The sequence below is a fragment of the Chrysemys picta genome, chromosome 6 (genome assembly GCF_011386835.1).
Source record: "Chrysemys picta bellii isolate R12L10 chromosome 6, ASM1138683v2, whole genome shotgun sequence".
NCBI lineage: Eukaryota > Metazoa > Chordata > Testudines > Emydidae > Chrysemys > Chrysemys picta.
The window spans coordinates 26,432,357-26,455,677 of record NC_088796.1 but is presented as its reverse complement, the minus strand read 5'-3'; the positions used below and the strand labels follow the sequence as shown (position 1 = coordinate 26,455,677).

Below are 23,321 nucleotides of genomic sequence, written 5' to 3'. Positions count from 1 at the left end.
CTTAACTACTTTCCCTTTCAAATTTTTTTCCAAGACCTTGCATACTACAGATGTCAAACTAAGAGGCCTGTAGTTGCCCGGATCACTTTTTCCCCCTTTCTTAAAGATAGGAACTATGTTAGCAATTCTCCAGTCATATGGTACAACCCCTGAGTTTACAGATTCAATAAAAATTCTTGCTAATGGGCTTGCAATTTCATGTGCCAGTTCCTTTAATATTCTTGGATGAAGATTATCTGGGTCACCTGATTTAGTCCCATTAAGCTGTTTGAGTTTGGCGTCTACCTCGGATGTGGTAATATCTACCATATCCTCATTCCCATTTATCATCCTACCATTATCCCTAAACTCCTCATTAGCCTCATTAAAGACTGAGGCAAAGTATTTGTTTAGATATTGGGCCATGCCTAGATTATCCTTAACCTCCACTCCGTCCTCAGCGTTTAGCGGTCCCACTTCTTTTTTCTTGGTTTTCTTCTTATTTATATGGCTATAGAACCATTAACTATTGGTTTTAATTCGCTTTACAAGGTCCAACTCTACATGGCTTTTGGCCTTTCTCACTTTATCCCTACATGTTCTGACCTCAATAAGGTAGCTTTCCTTGGTGATCACTTCCATCTTCCACTCCTTGTAGGCTTTCTGCTTTTTCTTAATCACCTCTCTGAGATGCTTGCTCATCCAGCTTGGTTTACAACTCCTGCCTATGAATTTTTTCCCCTTTCTTGGGATGTAGGCTTCTGATGTGTGGGGCCCACCTCTTGTCCTGATCTCCAATTTTGCAGCCGAAATAAAGGTGATAGGCTTCCTTAACCATAGTGGTTATACTTCGCTTTTGTGATGCAAAAGTCACTTCACCACAAACATAGCAGAAGTTATCTGCACTGTTCACACAAGTACAAGGCATCTCTGCTCACTTTGGCTAAACAGAAATGTGTCCCTTTGCAAAATCAAACACTGACAAATAAGAGAGCACGACACTGTATGATTTCTAGAGCTGATAGAGGGCAATTTGTTCAGCAGAGTGATGTAAGCTTCGTTATGATTGCATCATCCATGACTTCTAGGAATAACATGATGTAATTCATATCATGTATGATGCAATACCAGCTTCAGATTGCATCATTCATTGTTTTGCCTAAAAAGCAAGTACTGTCCAAACTCAGTAATAGATTTATTCCTAGATCCAGTCAAAGATGTATTTTAGTCATTTCTGATTTAAATTGAGATCCCTTCCCTTTATAACTCACTTATCCTCCGCCATTCCCAAGTCAAGGGTCGTATATACTGACCCAATAGCATATCTTGAAAACTAGAGCCAATCAACAATTTTAAGCATCATTTTCGTTCTCAGTGACCCAGAATTAGTAAAGTTTGACTACATTTATTTCAGAAGCATTTTGGCTGTAGAGCAGTGCTATAGGAAGAACATAGCTCCATTAGATACATCAGATTAAAAATGGCAGTCAGCATCCCACTATTAAGGTAAACTGGAGTACGTACGAGATGTTTCTTTTGCATTTTGTCATGTGTTGATAATGAACCACTGGAAAAAAATTGGTAATTGAGGGTTAATACTGGGAACTGAAAAGGAATAGGCAAAACACTGGATTTTCACACAGCTCTACTTATTACAGCAGCATCAGTATATTTGAGTTGTTTCCCTTCATTTAGGTTTCCTTATTATGATGCTCTAAAACATGTCTATTAAAACTTAAATGAAATAGCTATGAAATGATTTGAAAGTTATTGATGAGGTAATGTGACAGTTACACTTGGAGTCAGATGATCTGAGTCAGAGAGCTCATGTGTGGCTTCTGTGACAAAGTTCTGTCCTTGACTCTGGGTCCAGCGTTTCCTGACAGATTTTTGCTAGCCTCAGAAGCTCACTGTGACCCTCCATATAGCCCTTCTCTCTCTAGAGGCAAGGGTCACTGTTTACTGAGCCATTTTCATCATAAGCCAGCAAGGGAGGTGAGGAGAAACAACCCTTCCTCACACAGTCTCTGTTGTCTCCCAGTATCAGTGATTAATCAGGGAGGGGAGGGGGGAGCCCAGGCCCACCCTCTACTCCGGGCTCCAGCCCAGGGACCCTAAACTTAGCAGCTATGAAAGCTGACTTTTTGGAAATAGGGCGTGTACAATTCCCTGGGCTACTTCCCCACAGCAGCCCCCACTCAATATCTTCTTCACAATTACCTCAGGGACTCTTTCCTTGCACCTGATATGGATTCGTACTACTTCGTTCCACCAACAGCACAGCTCCCTCCTATAGCTCCTGTCACCCACACCACACTGACTAACTGGGAGGCTTTTTCCAGCCAGTCCTTGATTGGCTTCAGGTGTCGCAATCAATCTAGCTGTCTCTCCTGCCTTCTAGAAGGATCTTAATTGGCCCCAGGTGTCTTGATTAGCCTTAAGCAACTGACATTTGGTTACCGTGGTACCAGGGATTTGTTTAGCCTGGGGCTAACATACCTGTTCCTCACTATTTTACTGTAGCCATCTGGCCTTGCCCCATCACATTTCCTAATTTTTTAGGGAACAGCCTTATTCCACTATATTCCTTTAACTTGCCAATGGCCTTAAAATCTTAACTGAATGGAAAAGGGTACAAAATCAGCCTACCCTCTCCCATTTTGCTTTCAGCTAGATGCAGAACAAAACAGGTGAAATCTTCCAATGGTCCAGCAACCAAAGAAAGTCAACCCCACTGGAGGAGAATGAGGACTTGTTGTTTAAAATGTTAAAAGCAGTCAGTGAAAACAGCAAAAGGCTAGAGGAATAACAGTTATAAAACAAACTCTGAGCAGGACCCATTTGACAGTGCAACATGATGTTCGTAATTCATAGATAAAGTCTCCAAGGCTGAGCACAGGATTAGTGATTTAGGAGATAAAATTAAACTGTAAAAGTATGCAACAAGTACACCAGATAAAAATACCAACAACTTTAGAGTTTATTAAAGCTTCCTGCTAATCTTCATGGTCTCAATTTGAAAGGTCAAATATTCAGCTCCAGAGGTACTTGAAACTGACTGGGGGTAAAAAAACCACAATAATCCTGTTTCAGGTTCTGTTTTGAACCTGTAAGATAAAACAATGACAGCAGGAATTGCTGATTAAAAATATTTTTCGTTAAAAAAAGCAAAACTTCTCTTTCAAAAGTGCCAATTGCTTTCTGCCTCAGTGGCCATGACGATATGTGCTGGGGTCTGTTTGAATTGTATCACTTTGATTTGCTGTTCTTGGCCACCCGTACAGTGAGATAAGCGGCCTGTCAGCAGAAGAGATACTGAAATGTGTAAAAAGACATTTTGACAGTTGTAGTCAGGCTCCATAATTACAGGCCACCGTAACAGCAGCCAAGTGGGCTCTCTTGACAGAGTGTTTGTCTAAACTATAATTTTTATGTCAGCACTGCTGATGGAACACCAGTCTGTCAACATCATGATAAGTATCCAGGTAGCAAATTTATTTAACGCACCTATGTAGTCTAACATAAATCATATCTTTAGATTTTCAATAAACTGTAATTTCATGGTGAAGAACTGTATTTTTTATTGACTTTAATGCAGTAACATCTATTGTCTTTAAAAGCATTTAAAATATAATTAAGCAATATTATTTAAGAAAGTCCCTCTTGCTGCCTATTTGCATAATTTTTTAAAGATACAATAAATTAATTAACATTAACTTTGTCTGACACAGAGATTTGGTAGTTATATGGAGTTGTATTTACATTTATGGGCTACAGTCAGGAGTTACAATATTAATAAAATTTAAAAACATACACCCTTACCTATGACGCTACAAATAGCTGAAGATAAAAAATTAAGTTTTGAAAAAGTTTGGTTTTACAACATTTAAATGTTGTGTCTATTGACCTAATAGTGACAATTTGTCATTACATATCTTTTGATATTTTTTTAATTAATTGCAGGGATGTTAATCTCAGTGTCCTGGACAAATTGTAACTTTGGGAAATACATTCTGCTCACCTAAATTCCCCCTGAATTTAACGAGTAGAAACAATATTCACCACTTCCTGTTCCTGTCTTAAATTACTACATAGCATTGCTATGTTCTGTTAAACTGCAGACATGTTTCACCAAGAGACATTAAAATAAAAAGAATGGTACAAATTTTCTACCTTCAGTTATGCCCTATCCACTCCAGTGGCTTCAGTGGGATTGCACAGACTCAGTAGAGGGCAGAATAGCACCTCGTGTCCAAAAAAAATTCAATACAAAAAATGCTGAAAAATATGAGTAAAATTTCAACGCAACAAGTTTGGATTTGCCACACACATTCCAATAAAAAGAATGGGAATCAAACCAATGAAAACCCTGAGAAACACTTTGAAGTCAGGTGTTTGGGGTGAAACTTCAATGATCAAAATGTAGGAAGTTAAAAAAAAAACAAAAAACTAATTCACACTTCTTGGCTTTTTAATTTTTCACAACACAATGAATTAAAGATAAGGATATCCATATTTGAATCTGGTTTGCTGGGATTTCATGGAAAATTTTCCTGAATGTAAAACCTGAAAGATAAACTGACAATTACCAGGAAATTAAAAGCAAAGCCCCATTCTTCAAGTTAAGTATATTCAAGAAGGGCCCAGTTCTGGAAAGACTGATGTATTTAGTTTTACATAGAGTTCAACTGACTTAGATGACAGGACTAAATCTTCCCAGGATTGGGCCCTTAGTTTGTATTAATAAGAGTTCATTTTGAAAGTATGTTTTAGTGGAGTCTCTCCTCTCACTTCCCCATCTCCAAAATATTACACTTTCTTAAGAACAATTTTATACCCTTAAATAATCCATTTTAAACTTTGGAAATTAATGCCCAAGGCATTCAGTCAGTTCCTCAATGGCACAAAGTGCTTCAGCCCTGACTCTCAACCCACCTGATTTACATGGCATATATATATATATACACACACACACACGCGCAAACATTAAAAACAATTTTTTTAGGACACTATAAAATTCCACTACATACCAATATGTACCACAAGATTACTCATTACAAAACTGAGCAGGAGTGCACCAAACTGGCTGCTCTGGGATGCTACAATGATTGGGATTGTTCCAACTTTCATAGAGGAGAAGAATTATTCCTGGCTACCTCCAGGTTGAAAAGGTGATGTAAAGACACCTTATCACTCCTTACCGCCTGTACTGACCCAAGCTCAGAATTAGGGCATATCACATTAAAAACTTTTTTTCTGATTTTCCCAAACTTCCAAGAAACTTCCAAGTATCCTGGGCTGAGATGTGGTTGTGAAATTTCAGGGGGAATTCATTTATTTTTTGGGAAGCTGAGGATGGACAGAAAGTCAAACTTCTAATGGGAAGCTAGCTTTAATCTTAACTGTAGAATAACTACTGGCGGTATAAAATAAAGTGCAAGGTTGTAAGGTATTATTAGGGAGTAATAATTAAGGTCTGTATGCACGGAGGAGAGCAAAACTACAAAGAAATCATGGTGCAGTTATGGGAGTAAGAGAAAAAGCAGATACAGGCAGTGAATGCCCTTTTCATCCCTCCCTTAGCCACTTTCCTCCCACTGCAAAAGCTCTGCATGTCCATTAGCTGCATTAATTGGCATGCTCCCCTCCCCAAGAACAGCTGAAGATCTGCATTAAAAAAATCATAGAAAGTTAACGCTGCTTGTGACAATATGAATTCCAACTGCACACTTTGTAATCTCCCTTTATTGGTGTCTCAGAGCACAGTGGTGAGCCGGTAGCCAATGGTAGGTCTGCCTAGCTACTATGGCTAGGAAGGGGTGGTCTGCCCCCTGACTGCTTCCACAGACCAAAGGAGGGAGAGACGACATGGCTCTTAGAGAGCAGCTGTATTTTAATTAGCTTTCTTCCCTCCTTCCATGACAGGGGCATATGGGCCTATGACAGTTACTATTCCAAATTATATTGTATGCAGAACTGAAAAAGATTAAAAATTCATTTAAAACTGATCCATTTAAAAATATTTGCAAAACTGAAAAATAAATGCCATAATTTTATTTACACAGTTCATATTAATTGCCCTTTGAAGTGGAAAAAGACATCCTCATGTATTGATATTATGCTAAAGCTCTCCCACTCCAGCCCGAAAGAGCCTGTTTACACAACAAAAACTATGCTAAAATTATACAAAGGGTCTGCCTTAAACCCAAAAAAATCTGAACTGAGGCTCCTCTGGATCTCATCCGAGAAAAGGAGCCAAGTGCAGTAAATAAAGTGGGAGATTAAGAAGCATCTAGAATGTAGTGTTCACACAATTATTAGAATTAGAATACTCAGGAGGATAAAGCAGTAAAGGAAGCAACACTAACGTTTTTGACTTTGTGAATTTTGACTTTGAAAATGTGTGGAAATGCTCAAAGGAATTTAGATTGGAAACGAGTAAGAGCAAATTACAATTTTCTATATACTAATGGAAAATATGCTAAAAAACAGTTGCAGAGAGCAATAATTGAGGGCAGGATTCCAATTTTTAAGACACATGGGTGTGCACGCTGTATCTTGGAAATTGCAAATATTTTGATGCATGCATGTAGCATATTGTCAGATTTGAACTTAGCCACAAGTTTAACTTTCATTGACTTCAATTACAGGTAAAAGGATTGCTCTGCTGCTGGAATGTTGCCACCAAAATCACCGCCCCCTAACTATAAAGATAGATACTGATCTACTTGCTGCTTAGGAGACAGAAATCCCTCTAGTAGAATGGGACTCAACCAACAAGGAAATATCAACTTGGGCCATTTGGTAAATTTCTGTCAATCAGGCCTTGATTAATTATCCTAGAGTATAAAAAGCCCTTTATTCCTTTCTTTAGCCTCATAAAGAGAGAGCACATGCCTTCAGAATGTTCTTGAACGCCTTAGTTCTGTGAAAACAATATCAAAGTCCCTACCACATTTAACGAGTGCAACTGCTTTACTTTTGGAGATTTGGAATTAGGGCAAAAAAGGAAAACTTTTTTTTAGGATTATTGTGTCAGGACAGAAATGGGAGACAACAACTAAGGAACGTCTGTGTGAGCTGGACAAGACAAGACTTATTTTTCTACAGCTGAGAGAGTGATTATTGCCAACAGAGGAAGAATCTAATCTAGAACATCTAGCGAAGACTATTCTTTGGCTGACCATCCTTTTTAGCTGTGCACAAGTTGGATGCTTAATATGAGTAATAGTCACAAGATAAAGCCCTCACCATTTCTTAGTGAAGGGGCAGTGTGTGTACAAAGGGCCCAATTTTGCAGATGTTGGACCAGAGCTGGATTGTAACATAGTGCACAAGCCACTTAGTCTATGTGTGTGTGGAGGAACTAAGGGTTCTGAACAGGAGGTACGGATGCCTGCGGTGAGGGGATGTTCTGCCAGTATCCTGAAATGCAGGCATATGAACCATGTATATTTACAAATGCTTAGTTCTAATTCAGCAAGGTTCAATAAGCTTTACTCCTAGAAAGTCCCAGTCTCTTTGAGGTGGGCATGACGCTCAGGAGTAGGAGCAGCAGACAGTCCTAGAAAGTATCTTGGGGCTCATACACACTACCACTTACATTGGTGTAACTTATGTTGCTCAGGGGTTTGAATAAGCCACCTCCCTGAGTGATGTAAGTTACGCCGACCTAAGTGCCGGTGAGGACAGTGCTATGTCAGCAGGAGAGCTTTTCCTGCTGACATGGAGGTGGTTTTATTATGCTGGCGAGAGAGCTCTTTCCCATCGGCATAGGGTGTCTTCACCAAATGCACTACAGTGGCGCACCTGTATTGGTGCAGCTGTGCCACTATAGCACTTTTAGTGCAGACTAGCCCTTAAAAAAACTTGTAGGTGCATGAAAACTAAATTAATGTGTCAGAACAGTAGAGGCTAACACACTGCTAGTCCATTAGTAAAACCAAAAGGTTTCATTCCAGCAGCTTTGAAGCAATAATGCACTTTCCCATGAAAACTTAAAAGAAGAGGTGAAAAAAGGTTTGCTTGGTATGATGGAAAGGAATGTCAGACATTACTTTGGTCAGACATTCCCATTCAATTTATTCCCATTACCCACCAGGTTCATTTACAGGCCAAATGCACTGGCTATTTATCAAGAAGGTTTAAGATTAAGTTTACTGCCCATTAGCATTTTTGAATTATCTATATTGTTGGAACGCCATAAAAACATAGAAGCAATACAAAACAGCTATAAAAACTGTATTATCTGCATAGTTTAAACTTTCTACACAGTAGTGTTCTTTGTTATTTTTTTCTTCCCAATACATATACTGTACCACCAGAGCTGGTTTATAATTATCCTTAATAAGTCCTATTATTTTAACTTCATTGTTGAAATAAAGGGCTAACGATGCAATTTTTCTCAACAATTTGGACTAAATCCTGCTTCAAGTCACTGAGACTACTTGCATGAGCCCGGTGAACAGATTCAGTCCTTTGTCACCAACTGATATACATTTGTGTACTCACACTCTCTCTTTTAACAGGCGCGCGCGCACACACACAGTTTGTAAATGCAATTACATATGCACTGATAAACACAAAATATACACACTGTAAATTACACATTTAAACTAGGGCTGTCAATTAATCGCAGTTAACTTGCATGATTAAAAACTCAAAAAATTAATAGCAGTTTTAATCAGACTGTTAAGCAATAAAAAAAAGGAGGAGTCCTTGTGGCACCTTAGAGACTAACAAATGTATTTGGGCATAAGCTTTTGTGGGCTAGAACCCACTTCATCAGATGTATGAAGTGAAAAATACAGGAGCAGGTATAAATACATGAAAGGATGGGGGTTGCTTTACCAAGTGTGAGGTCAGTCTAACAAGATAAATCAATTAACAGCAGGATACCAATAGAGTACCAATTGAAATTTATTAAATATTTTTGGATTTTTTTCTACATCTTCAAATATATTGATTTAAATTACAACACAGAATACAAAGTGTACAGTGCTCACTTTATATTGTTACACCTCTACCTCGATAGAATGCTGTCCTCGGGAGCCAAAAAAATCTTACCATGTTATAGGTGAAACCGCGTTATATCGAACTTGCTTTGATCTGCCGGAGTGTGCAGCCCCGCTCCCCCCCCCCCCCCCCCGGAGCACTGCTTTACCGCGTTATATCAGAATTCGTGTTATATCGGCTCACGTTAGAGGTGTATTTTTATTACAAATATTTGCACTGTAAAAATGATAAACAAAAGAAATAGTATATTCACCTTATACAAGTACTGTAATGCAATCTCTTTAACGTGAAAGTCAACTAGAAATGTAGATTTTTTTTGTTATGTAACTGCACTCAAAAACAAAACAACATAAAACTGTAGAGCCTACAAGTCTGCCCAGTCCTACTTCTTATTCAGCCAATCAGTAAGACAAACAAATTTGTTTACATTTATGGGAGATAATGCTGCGTGCCTGAACGTCACCTGAAAGTGAGAACAGATGTTCGCATGGGACTTTTGTAGCTGGCATTGCAAGGTATTTACGTGCCAGATATGATAAAACATTCATACGCCCCTTCATTCTTCGGCCACCATTCCAGAAGACATGCTTTCCCGCTTGTTTAAAAAAATGTGTTAAATAAAATTTTGACTGAACTCCTTGGGGGAGAATAGTATGTCTATTGCTCTATTTTACCCAAATTCTGCCATGTATTTCATATTATAGCAGTCTCGGATGATGACCCAGCACATGTTGTTTGTTTTAAGAACACTTTCACGCAGATTTGACAAAATGCAAAGAAGGTACCAATGTAAAATTTCTAAAGATCTCTACAGCACTCGATCCAAGGTTTAAGAATCTGAAGTGCCTTCCAAAATCTGAGAAGGACGAGTTGTGGAGCATACTTTCACAAGTCTTAAAAGAGCAACACTCTGATGCGGAAACTACAGAACCCAAACCACTAAAAAAGAAAATCAATGTTCTGCTGGTGGCATCTGACTCAGATGATGAAAGTGAACATGCATTGGTTTGCACTGCTTTGGATCGTTATCGAGCAGAACCCGTCATCAGCATGAATGCTTGTCCTCTGGAATAGTGATTGATGATGAAAGGACGTATGAATATTTAGCACATCTCGCACATAATTATCTTGCAACACTGGCTACAATAGTGCCATGCAAATGCCTGTTCTCACTTTCAGGTGACATTGTAAACAAGAAGCGGGCAGCATTATCTCCTGCAAATGTAAACAAACTTGTTTGTCTGAGCAACAAGCTAAACCAGAAGTAGGCCTGAGTGGACTTGTAGTCTCTAAAGTTTTACATTGTTTTATTTTTGAATGCAGTTTTTTTTCGACCTGCCAGTCAAAAGTGATGCTTAAGATACAGGGGCTTGGGCAAAGGCTGCAGACCAGATGGCTTCCATTTTGGGAATTTTCCTTTCTTCCTTCGTGGTTCATAATGGAGCTGAGGTTGGTATTGAGCCGCACACAGCCTATGCTGGGATTGGGACTAAATCGTCTCTTTTACCTCGGTGTATAGATTCCCAGCAACCTGAGGGTAGCCATGGAATCCTTCAGGGTATGAAGGGAGGCGTTGGTCTTTTCAGCAAAGAGCTCGTACCCTCAAAGGGAAGATCTTCCACCACAGACTGCACCTCTTTCAGGAATCCTGACAAGTGGAGCCACAATGCCCGTTGCATCACCACCACCGTGGAGATTGACCCAGCTGCCATGACGGCGGGCATCAATGGCCGCCTGTAGTGATGTTTTTGCCACTAGCTGCTCTTCCTGAACGATGGCAGTTTATCAATAAAATCATTAAGTTTGTTGTAATTTGTGTAGTCGTATTTGGCTGTGAGCACCTGATAGATGGCAACACGGAACTGTAAGGTGGCCAAGGAATATGCCTGCCTACGAAAGAGATCAAAGCACTTCCAATCCCTGTCGTAGGACACAGCCCTGTACTGGTGTTGTCGGCCATGGGAATTGACAGTGTCCATCATGATGGAACTGGATGGCAGGTGTGAAAAAAGTGATTCTGATTCCTTTGCAGGGACATAGTAATTTTTGCTTACAAGTTCAAGCTACTGATGCTGGGCTTTGGCACACTCTTTTAGCCAGGTCTAAAATGAATTAATTAATTATGAAGACAACCCTTCAGGACGACGAAGAATGGAAGATATCAAGGAGCTGATGGTGGGTGTCCTTGGCCTCTTCTAGTGCTATGTGGAAGGTGTCCGCCAGTCTCTTCACCAGCTCCTGGAAAAGACAGAAGTCGTCTGCCAGAGCTGGTGGGAGAGGCATGACAGCTTTGTCTGGAAGGGGGGAGGATATGGTATTTGGTGTTATGTCCTCCTCAGTACTGGCTTCCTGTTCCTCCATCTCCTGAGGCAGTTCTGAGGCCCTAGATACTGCTGCTGAGGTAGTGTGCCTGGAGAATTCTCAGGCGAGGCTTGAAGCTTGTGAGGCAGGCTTTCGGTGTGCTGCCCAAAGAGCCCATTATGGCCACTGTGGTGGCATAGGATCTGATGCAGGTGCCCATGGGTGAGTGTACCAAGATGGTGGCGGTGGAGGAGACATCTGTGGGTACGTTCTTGGACCAGAAGTTCAAGGTTGTGGGCAAAACTCCCATCCGCCGGGAGATTGAGGTCAAAGAGCTACCTCCATGAAGACAATCTTCTGGCAAAGCTCTCTGTCCTTGTGGGATCTCGGCCGGAGCTGCTGGCAGAGGCTACACTTTTGTTGTATGTGGCCCTCACCGAGGCAGAGGATGCACTGAGAGTGCATCCGGCATCGCATCATTGTAGGTGCGGCACTTCTTGAAGCCCAGGTAACTGGGCACACCCTGCTAAGGGGAAGGGTCCCCGATGGGAAAAAAGACTAAAAGAAGAAAAAAAAATTAAAGGTAGAAAGAACAGAAAAATAACAATCAGAACTAAAACTGGAACTATACTGGGGAATACTGCAAATGCAAACAGGAGAACAATAGTCATAACGGACTGCTAATGGTGCCATCTCTAGCTAGGGGTGGTTGACAAAGAACAGAGGAGGGTTAGCGCCTGTGCACTTGTGGCACAGCACGAAGAGAGACAGCACATGTGAGGTCCTAATGGACACTGCTACTGAAGTTTTCCAATCAGCAGCGCAGGGGCGCAGACACACCTACAGTGGAGCACCCATAAGGACACTACTCGAAGAAGAACCAGCGTTGACAGAGCCATGCCAGGGTGATCAATATAAGGGAGACGTAGCATTGCACTTTGGCCAGAAGAGAGATGGGGGAAAAGTATACAGGAGACCCTCTGACAACGGCAGTAGAAAAGCATCTGCCAATGAACCAAGGCTGTGTCCTGCTCTGGAGCAGAATGGTTACATTTTGTGTTGTCCTTTGTTGCAAACAGAGCAACTTGGGAAGTTCCCGAGGAAAATGGACCTTGCTATGTGTGGATGAAAGGACCACTTGTGGTGATAGATAAACAACATGCTCAGGTGATCTGCAATGTAATCTGAACCCCTGTAAGGTAATCAGAAATACAGAGTTGTCGATGCAGCAATCCCAGATTAGTATTGTTTCCCAGCAAAGTAGCATGGACCAGGTTTCCCCTGACTTGTTTATATAAAAACATGGTGGTCATATTATCGGTCAGCACCAATATGCCTCTTCCCTTGATGCAAGGAAGGAACATCATGCAAGCTAATCAGATAGCCTACAACTCCTTCATATTTATGTGCAGTCTGAGATTTGGGGACACCAGAGACCTTGTGTCTTCAGGTGTCCCAGGTGAGCCTCCGAACCCAGGTCCAAGGCATCCGTGACTAAGGTCAGAGATTGTTGAGGTGGGCAAAAGGAAATTCCTTGCAGATATCGGTCGGAGTTATCTATCCCCCAATCTAGTGAAGATAAAATGTTACTTGGTACGTACAGTAACATGTCTATCTGGTCCTTTTTGGAGAATACAGCCTTGAACGAGACTGAGATGCAGTCTGGTGTACTGGACCACATAAGTGTATGCTGCTACGTGTATGCTGCTACGTGCCCCAGAGGCTCTGCACTGTCTGAAACCTTGCTAGTGGTAGTAAGACCTGGCTACTGTCAAGTCCAGGATTGCTCCAATATATTCCATTTTCTGTAATGGAGACAGGACTGACTTGTCTGAGTTGATCAGCAGGCTGAGTGCATCGAAGATGGATTGGATTATGCTTATGCTGGACACTATCTGCAACCTGGATTGACCTCTTATCAGCTATTTGTATAAGTAAGGGAAAACATGGACCCCTGACATCTGGAGGAAAGCTGATACTACTGCCATACACTTGTAAAAACATGGGGCAGTCGAGAGACCAAAAGGGAGCATTGTGCACTGATGATTCTGACAGTGAATCTCAGAAATTTTCTGCGGCACTGATGAATTGTCACATGAAAGTAGGCATCCTTTAAATCGAGAGGAGCATACCAGTCCCCCAGCTCTACAGAAGGGATTATGGAAGCTAGAGTGAACATCTGGAATTTTGATTTTTTTTAAGAACTTGTTTAACTGCCTTAGATCTAAAATAGGCCTGGCACCCCCTTTTGGCTTTGGGATCAGGAAGTATCGGGAGTAAAACCCCTTTTCTCTGAAAAAGGGAGGGACATCCTCTACAGCTCCTACAAGGAGTGATTGTATTTCTTGCAGTTACACTGTCTCGTGAGAGGGTGGTCCCTGCAGAGGGATGGGGAAGCAAGATGGAGGTAGAAATAAATTAGAGCATATATCCCACTCCTACTGTGCTTAGAACCCAACGATCTGTTGTGATGTGAGTCCAAGCATGACAGAGTAGGAAAGGAAAAACTGGAAAAGAAAAAAGATGGCACTTTTAGAACAGTTAGACTGCTCTCAACCTGTCCATCCAGGGATTTCAGGGCTGCTCTACAGTTTTTGAAGGGGGATAATTATACAGGTACTTGAACTCCTTTGAAAGGACATAGTACCTCCTGTCCACTCTTTTTGCAGTTGGAGGCATGGAAGCTGGTCTCTGCCAGAGGATCTAAGATAGCCTCATTTATAGGGTGTGCTATTCTGGCTGGAGATGCAGATGTCAATATGTCCACCAGCTTGTGAGATTTTTTTCCTGGACCTCCTCCATTGGATGTCTAGGGCCATAGTTACCCCCCTGAACAATTTCTGATGGGTCTTAAAATCATCAGGAAGCAGAGAAATAGGCTCCGCCCCAATTACCTTATCAGGAGATGAGGAAGAGGATGCCAATAGTACTGGGGGATTGTCCAGTTCCTGCTCCTTTTGCAGCTGGTCATGAGAGGGATCTCAAATCTGTTCCGTGCCAGGCTTGCTACCAATGCTAGAGTGCTTGTGCTGCCTATGCTCTTGATGATCAGTAGATGGAGCTTCCTGAGGTGTCTGCGGGGATGTTCCTGAATGACACGGGGAGCCCCATGGGCTCCAACCAGGCAATGCCCAAGGATTCCTTCTATAAGCTCCTTGCTGTAACTGAGGCTGAAACCAGGGCAGGCAGGTAACATACTAGTGACTTTGGAACTGGCTAGGCTGGGACATATAGGATCCCACTTCAGAGTTTGATGAAGCAGCTGCCTCCTTTTGTGACCATGGTGGTGCCACACCCATTGGTACTGGTGAAGCAGGTTCAGACTCTGAAGAAAGAGGAGTCAGGGAGGTCATCTGTGGCTTTGCTCTTGACAGTACTGATTTAACCAGTATCCTGACGTCTGAATCGATGGAACTGCCCAGTGCAGAGGTGAAGGCGCTTACGATTGTACCTTGGAAATGCATGACAGGTGAGTCTCTTGAATTGCAGGTAACAGCAGGACCGAGAGATTCAGCAACTCTCTTGCAACCTCAAATATCTCAGAGTAGACCACACTAGGAAGACACTCTGCGGACCAGTCTCGACATGCCTGTACTGGGCTCCAGAGTCAATGAACTCCCCTGTTTAGAGGTGTGCTCCAGGGAGTACCTTCTCCTTGAATGCACCCGTCTTTAGAAAGGCTTGACCTCTTTTGCCAGTCCCAGCACCCTATCCAATTTCCATGACTCTTCCTCAGTACTGGTGATACCAATCTGCCTCTCAGCACCAGTAGTGCTGGAAGTGAGCTAGTGGTCAATGCCGAGTCGTTTGTACCTGGAGTGAGGTAGACAGCTCAGATGAAAGACATAGCACCTATTTGAGGAGCAGATACTTTACTCTTTTAGAATGGAGGCTTAAAGTCCTTACACTTGTTGCTCACAGCTGGGATAAGGGTCACTATTAAGCATTGCCTTATCACAAGAGTGCCAGGGCTTGAAACCTGGAGAGTGCAGCATATCTTTGGTACCGGGTGCCAGAACCACACAAAACAATAATTAAAAAAAAATTATTTACAAACTAACTATAGAAAGGCCACTATTCACAGGATTTGCCTAAACACTTGCAGAAGCAAAGAGAGGGAGCTCCAAAAACCATCACGGGTGGTAGGAAGGAACTGAGGAACGTTGGGGTGGCTCAAACATTTATGCCTGAGCATTGTGCAGGAGGCAGCAGAGGACACTCGTGTAGCCCTGATGGATACCGCTAAGGAAAAACTCTCTGACAACTGTGCCAGTGGAGTGCACAAACACCTAAAGTGTAATGGACATGTGCAATCTCGAAGAACATATTCATCTTCAATTACAATAAGTGTTCTATTTACATTTTTAAGTGACTATAGAGAAAAAAAAAACACTATGAAATCTTTCAGTAGAAAGCAAGTAAATTGTACCAAACTGCTAAAAGAATCTTTCTGTAAACCACAGACAAGATATTCATCTATCTCTTTATAAGCCCGTAATCTTTCTAACAAGCAGCACGTACAACTTGTAAGCTGCAGAAACTCTGTATGCCTTTAAAATCCATTCATTCTTCAACATTCCTCAATTTGTTTATACTTCATCTTACATTGCAATTTGAGAAAAACAAGAAAAAGAAAACACTAATGAAAAAGCTGAATTGTGCAAGCAACTGAAAGGCACTGAGAAAACAGATTACTTTTATTTTAAAACGGTGTTTTAGAGTAATTTCTCCCCCCCCCCCTTTTTTAAAGATGAATGCTAATAAATAATGTTTTTCTTAGATGTGCAGTGTTGAAGTTGGATTCTGGACAGACCAATTTCAGAGGCATTATTAGTGCTGGCCCATAGAAAATTATGTCATGAGATCAGCTTTTGTAAATCTTAATTCTTCATTTAGTAATTCCAGTGTTCCATTTTATCCATTGATTATACTCAAATTAAGAGAATATCAATCCTAAATTGTAAAGCTACAAATTAGGAAAAAGTAGAAGTACTAAATGTTTATGGATAAAAGTCATTTACTACAGTTTTTAAAAAGGACTATTTAGATACTCTTGGGTCTCAGCTCCCAAGAAAGAGACAGGCTGGAATCCTCTCCACACTTCTCAGATATTTGGCCCTTTGAGGCAACAGTAGTTCAACTCCTCCCAATTCTGAGAACTGTCAGTGGCCCAATACCCAGTCTAGAACATCCTGTTTCAGTGCCTAGATGAGTAAGAAGTAGATAGCTCCTCAAATTGCAAGCATTTAGGAATTTCTAATAATCCTAAAGAACTGTTATGCTAGGGCAAGACTGTCAGGAAAAAAGTCAGTCACTGAAAATGTTATTTCCCTTCCAAACTCAGAGAACTTGGGTGGATGAGTAGAAATACAGTCAAATGACATTTTCAGAGAAACAGATTAACAGGTAAGAAACTACTTTTCTATAAAAGACCACCCAAGATTCCCACTCTTGTAGAACAAAAAGCTCAAGTGGAGTCTCTACAAATCTCTTCTGACTGCTATTGTAAAATGAGCTCTCTCCGCCTGCCAGTAGGAGATGCAGCCATCATGACCAGTTCCAGACTCTCACACCTGTGGACTTCAAATTCAGTTTTACTGGAGTTTTAGTGTCATTTTCGTCATTTGCACTATGCCCCAGAGAGGCTACTCACAGCACCTGTCTCCCATGTTTTAACTTACAGAGCTGAATATGCCTTCGATTTGTCATGATGTTCTAGAGGGGGTACTGATGTACTGATATTTGAGGCTGTACTACTGGTGCCACAAAAAGGCCAAAAATTTTTGAAAGCTAGGGTGCATTCTGGCCTGTCTCATAGCAGGTACGTGATACCAAAGTGTAGGAATCCCATCAGTGTTTTCTTTAGAGAAATTCTTTAATACTAAAGTAAAACTGCAATGCGGTATAACTACTATAGATAAGATGTGAGTTAGAATAAAAAAGTTTTACCCCTCAAACCTCACTCTTCTTTATTTCTTCCTTAATTCTCTGTGTTTTTGATTTCCAAGTCTTCCAACATAGAAATATTTGCTATAACAAATTCAGCCTCAGGCAGATTTCACTGCAGGATCAAGAAAGATCAGAAAATGGGATCTAATGAAGAAAATTCTTGTACAAATATCAGTCTCAATGTAAATGGACTCCTGCCAGAGTCTTGTTGGGCTGTGCCAGTGAAGACTGATATGGCTCAAGAAAATGAGTGAATGGGAGGTGCCTGTCATTGAAAGGGGAATCAGTGAATTGGCTTACTTGGCCCAGTGGGGCATATAATTGGCCACCTGATATTCTCTTATCAACCATCGTGGATGTTTCATATTTGGTGTGCAGACGTCCACAACTCTGTTCCACTCCGACTACTACAATCTACATTCTTGCCTGTGTACACCACTATGGCAATTTGTTTTATATGATATAGTCTTCACTTTTGTATTAGGAAATAGCTGGGTAGTTCAAGTCATACACATAAGCCTTCTTGTATTATAGGTGCATGTATTTTAGGACTGCATATTACTGCTGACAAAGGATATTCCTTGTCCAAGAGTTTCAGATAGGTGACTTACATTTTGACACAAGAATGCGAAGAGTTCTGCATTTACCCAGGCTATCCCATAGCACTGACTCCGCCAACTACTGGGTAGACAAATATGAGTTTTCCCCTGAAGAGAGCTGAATCTTTTAACATGAGAACTCGTGGATTCAATGGCACAGGCATGTGTGTCAGAATTTTTGGACTTATACATGGCTTCACAACTGGAGAGGGTACCCAGGAAGTCTCCAGGGGAACACATTTCATATAGGAGTGGCTATAAAAGTAGGGACCTTCCTTCTGCTTCAAGGACATCTCGTCTCAGGGTTTAGTAGAATAAATAAAGGTGGCATTTTTTCAGAGAATTCTACACTGTCTTCATTCAGGGATCCCCTCGAAAACGAGATTTAAGGTTAATGAAGATTACATGTGTATTAATGGAAATTATATGCACATAAAAATGAGAAGTGCCATCTTAATTTTCATGTGTGAAATGCAAAAAAAAAAAAAAGAGATCACTTGATTTAATTTACATTTTGAATTCTACTTTAAAAGAAAAATAAAATACATACAGCATCTGTGACTTCTATTTCATACACCTTCTGGAATATCTCCCGTTCAAAGAAAAAAAGCTTCCCATTGCCACCTCCTTTCTTAATAGAGGTGCCCGTGACAATTAACTTATCATCTGGGCTGAAACAGCAATCTGTCCTGTAGATAAAATAAATCATCATCATAATGGGCACACTTGTAATATGTTTGGGAACATCATTACAAATATAGTTAAACGAATCTTCAAGACAATCCCTTTTATCTGTTACAGTTAATACAAAAGGTTTTTAAAACCTATTGTCAATGGCTTAACTATGTCTGACAACTAAAATCATACGTACAAATAAAGCTGTGCACAAAATATCCAAATTTGGCAAAACTAACAAAAATACCCCTTTTTCAGAAGCCTTATCAAAATTTCAGCACTGGAAACAAAAAAAATCAGCAATTTCCAAATCAGCAAACAAATGAGTAGGTCATGAAATCTGTTTTCACCAATGAAATATCTGTCAAATTAATTTTAAGCTGCAATTATAAATCTGAGGAACTAGAACCCAGCTCTGTAGAGCATAGGGCACCTGATATTCCCACACTGCCACCAGGAGGCCATGCAGAGGCACAATCAGGGAACACTGTGGCAAGTAGGTGCCACAGGAAGTATCATCCAAGAGACCCAGAGTGATAGTTCCCTGTGGCCGTCTAATTGGCCAAGTGCCCCTACTTAACCCCAGGGTTGCCCCAGGAAGTTGTCTGGGCACCCACACAGACTTTGCCTCGTCTCCTGATCTCCAGTCTCTGACTCCAGCTTGACTTCGACCCTGATTCTTGCCTCTCGATTCTAGCCTGGTATGCCCTCTGATGTCCAGTTGTCTACTTCAGTTTGACTCTGATTCTGCCTTTTGATTCTAACCTGGCACTATTTCTGATCTTCGATGTCCAACCCTGGCCTGACTGACCCTGACTCTTGTTTATGGGATTTTGGCTTGCAATTCCTCCAACCAGGACCGTCCCTAGCTATTTTCGGTGGCGTGGCTGGGAACCAGGGGAGCAGAGCAGGCTGGAGCCGGGTCACTCTACTTACCGGTGAGGGCAGGCCTGACCACTTCTGGAGTCCTCAGGGGAAGGGGTGGAGTGGGGGCAGAGCAGGGGCGGGAAGAGGAGGAGCAGAGATGAGGGCTTTGGGGAAGAGGTGGAGTTGGGGCGGAGCAGGGGTGGGAAGAGGTGGGGCTGGGGCGGAGCAGGGGCTTTGGGGAAGGGTGGAGTGGGGGCGGGGTTGGGGCAGAGCAGGGGTGGGAAGAGGCGGGGCTGGGGCAGAGCAGGGGCGGGGGCCATGGGGAAGAGGCGGAGCAGGGGCTGGAGCAGCAGGCAGCTGCGTAGGGCACAATTTCCTGGTGCCCTACACAGCTGTGTACTTTGCAGATGGACAGGGACAGGCCTGCCTCCCACTCCTGTCTGGTGACTCCCGTCCCTGAACACCTCCACTCAGTTAGAGCCCCTAGGCCAAAGGCTATACACCCTGATCACTTACAGCAATTGTAAGTAGATGGTCAAAACTATTTTACAACATGCTCCTTCCTTTCTCTCAATGCTAGAAACACGGAAAGAGTTCCAAGTCTAAGACTGAATCTGTCTTTGACTTATTTCTGAGGTATCATTTGAAAACTACCAATCTTCAGTGAGAGGTGTAACTGGCTGTGCCTAAAACAAGGTGTTCAGTACAAATCAAAATAATAAAATAAATACAATACCTGCCCTCCAAGAGCTCGAACACAATAATTTCAACATATAGATGCTACATATAATGTCCAGTTACCTACTTTCCAACTCTGCTCTCCTGCATACTACAGCTGCTAATTATTAAATATTATTAATCATATTTATTATGGGTAGTGCTTTGGGACCAACCAAGAGTGGGGCCCCATTGTGCCTGGCACTGTACAAACCCAGAGTAGCAGATGGTTCCTGGGTGCGGAAGGGGACAGCATACTCAAGCAGAGTGAACTATGTGATGACAGCAATCATGCTAGCTGCACAATTATTGTCATTTTTCGGGGGTGGGCTTAGTTAGGAGGCAATAAACTACATGAAAAAAAAGTGAAGAGAAAGGGGACACTGAAGGGAAGGAAAGGTGACAGGGCAGGGGAGTGGAAAGTGAGAGGGGCAAGTGTAGAGTGAAGCAGAGGTGAAGTGACTGTGAGGGAGGTGGAGCAAGAGGGTTGGTGCAAACAGCCAATCTGCACAGGTCAGAGTTAAAACTGTAGAAACTTGTCTCAATATCCGAAGGTCCCTGCTTTGGCTTCTTTCTGCAGCTGCTCTACAACTGGAGTGTCTGGCTGGTTCCTCTGCAGTTTTTCCCCCAAGGTCAGATGGTGGGAGGTTGGGGAGAAGGCAGCATCACCTGGCTCCTAGTGCCTCCTGACTGCTTGAAGGTTGGGGTCTCCCCTGAACAGTTCAGGGTCCAGGGATGGCCCCAACTGGCCCCCATTTTTACCCTCACTTCCCACTACAGCTGTCCCTGCTTTGGCTATTTCTGCAGCTGCTTCTACTGGCTGGAGTAAATAAAGTACTTACATTGGGAAGAAGCTGGACAGACCTTCAACTGAGTTAAGAGGTTTTTTAAATTGCCTGATATCCCATGTTTTTAATGTATCATCGCCTATGAAACAAACAACAAATAAATGACAAAAGTTAGCACATAAGAGTCAAGAATTACATATTTGTAGGAACTTAATTTTTGTCCAGGGACCCAAAACCGAAATAAATCAATAAAACAAAAGCAGAAAAAAAACCAGTATGTTTAAGAGGGCGGGAGTGCTACATGAAAAGAATGAGCTGTTTGTGCCTAAAATGATGGCTTCAAGTTCAATAATGAGAAATACCACCTGTAGTGTTCCTTACTGTATGCTTCAATGAGACTGTCATGGACTTTTCCTCAGTGGCAAAGTCCTACCAACATCTACTTTATGACTTTTAGCTGTTTCTAGCAGAATGGAAACTCCTTAAACATTAATCCTTCCTGTGCTTGTGGGGTTTTGGGGCTGTAAGGGATTTTTTTCAGGGGGAGTGGGGAGTTGTCAATTTAATTTTCATTTACTTTTCACAAGCTAAATCACAAAGGTTAAAATGGAAGGAACAGTTCAAAAGTTACATAAGATATATGGAGCCAGATTACAGCTCGTCCTACATGGGTGCAAAGGAGGAGGAGAGAGCATAAGGAGCTCTCCCCTTTTCCTTAGAAGACACACAGCAGCCAAGCATGGAGTGCAGGCATTAGCTACCTGAAAGGGGGAAAGGAAGGGTAGACAGAAATTAGTCCCAAAGCTCAGCCTACTTTCTGCACCAGCCAGCTGAGTAGTTACAGATGGTGCACACACTTCACCCATTACAAGTGCACCAAAATTGCTGCATATGTTCTCCCACTCAGGGGTGCGCACTGGGCGGGGGAAGGGGGGAAAGGGGCACGCTCCCCTCCCCAATCAGCAGTGGCACAGAACTCCGCCAGGGCCAGGGTGGGGAGAGCGAGCTCCTCCTCTGCAGGGGGTATCCATTTCCTCCGTCTGCAGGGGGAGAGCAAGCTCCATCGGCCCCGGAGCCATGGGGGATGGGGTTGGGGGAGAGAGCCAGAACCACCGGCCCCAGAGCTGTGGTGGGGAGAACCAGGTCCTCCGGCCGTGTGGAGCAGGACGAGGGAGGCAGTTCCTCCGGCTGCGGGGGGGTACAGAAAGTGCCCCTTCAAAAGTGGCCACATTTTTATTCCTGTGTATGCTCCTCTTCCTACTGAAATTCTGAGGGAATCAGCCAGAATTCCTTTTGGGAGACACACTGCAGGACAGCCCCTCCAATAAAATTGTGACTGTAAAAGCCAGAACTACTTCACAATAAGTCATTTATAGCAGTTGTCATGTGTCTTTGATAAATGTGGTAAGAATCAGCAAGTCAATCAAAGTTATGCTATTTATTCCCTTTTGGTAGTTATGTCATATTAACTACGTGTTAAAAAAGGCTAGTTACCTGTAATTCTTGTGTGTAGAGAGATGTGCATATCTATGGCTTATCACTCTGGGGTACATATTTCCAGAATGAGAGGAGGCAGAAATTCTCATAGTTCTAGAATTTTGAGTCTCTGAGGCACCAACAGGGTCCTGCATATTACAGAACCCTCACTAAGGCAACTAGCTGACCTCCTTGCATTCCAGGTCAGTTCCTTACAAAGGTGAGAAGAGGAACTTGCAAATAAAAGTCATTTAAACAAGTACTAGATTAAATCTAGATAAGAAGTTACAGAATTCCCTTGAACTCTGATGGGAGGGGTTGGGTGAGCGGTAATGCACAGAAATGCACACAACTAGAGCACAAGAATTAGAGAGAAGTCATTTTCTTTTCTCCAAAGATATTCATCACTGTGGATTCCCGCTCATGGAGACTAAAGAGCTTAAAGAGGGTATCTAAAATAAAATGTAATGGAAAAATGGGTAACAGACGGTAACAACAGAAAATCAAGATAGGTGGCATGTCTTTGAATGAAAGCTGTGTGTGTGTGTGTGTGTGTAAATAAAATATGAATGACTAAGATACCTCTTCAACATGAAAGCTTGTTGAAAGGTGGCAAATTTCAATAAAATTATTTTGACCAGAGTAAATCTATGTTGGTTTGGAATGCAGGGGGAGGGAAAAGAGAACAAGGGTTTTGAACTCCCTGTCTTGGGAATATCTATTTTTTTTAGGGTTTTCTAATAGTGCCCATCCCAGTAGTACCCAAGTGTTTGTTTCTGTAACATGAGAAACAATAATTATTGTCTAGATGCTAAAACAAAAGCACCAGTGCTTTGTTAATGTGTGCAAAGAACACCATTTGGCTAATTGCAAATTTCTTGGATAGGGACAGATCTGAGGCTAGCATCCAAGGCTGCTCTGTCCCTAATGGAATGAGCCTTGACATGATCTTTAA

The 23,321-nt window shown here is 42.0% G+C and overlaps 1 protein-coding gene across 2 annotated transcripts in view; it reads right to left on the bottom strand.

The window, feature by feature from the left end:
* WDR70 (WD repeat domain 70) overlaps positions 1-23,321 on the bottom strand; it is a 246,824-nt gene that overhangs the window by 21,305 nt on the left and 202,198 nt on the right. For both annotated transcript variants that reach the window (XM_008168689.4, XM_065550032.1), the window contains exons 12-13: positions 20,945-21,029; positions 18,394-18,532 (exon numbers count right to left, since the gene is read on the bottom strand). In XM_008168689.4, coding sequence (XP_008166911.2) covers positions 18,394-18,532; positions 20,945-21,029 — 224 coding nt within the window. The remainder of the gene's footprint in view (positions 1-18,393; positions 18,533-20,944; positions 21,030-23,321) is intronic.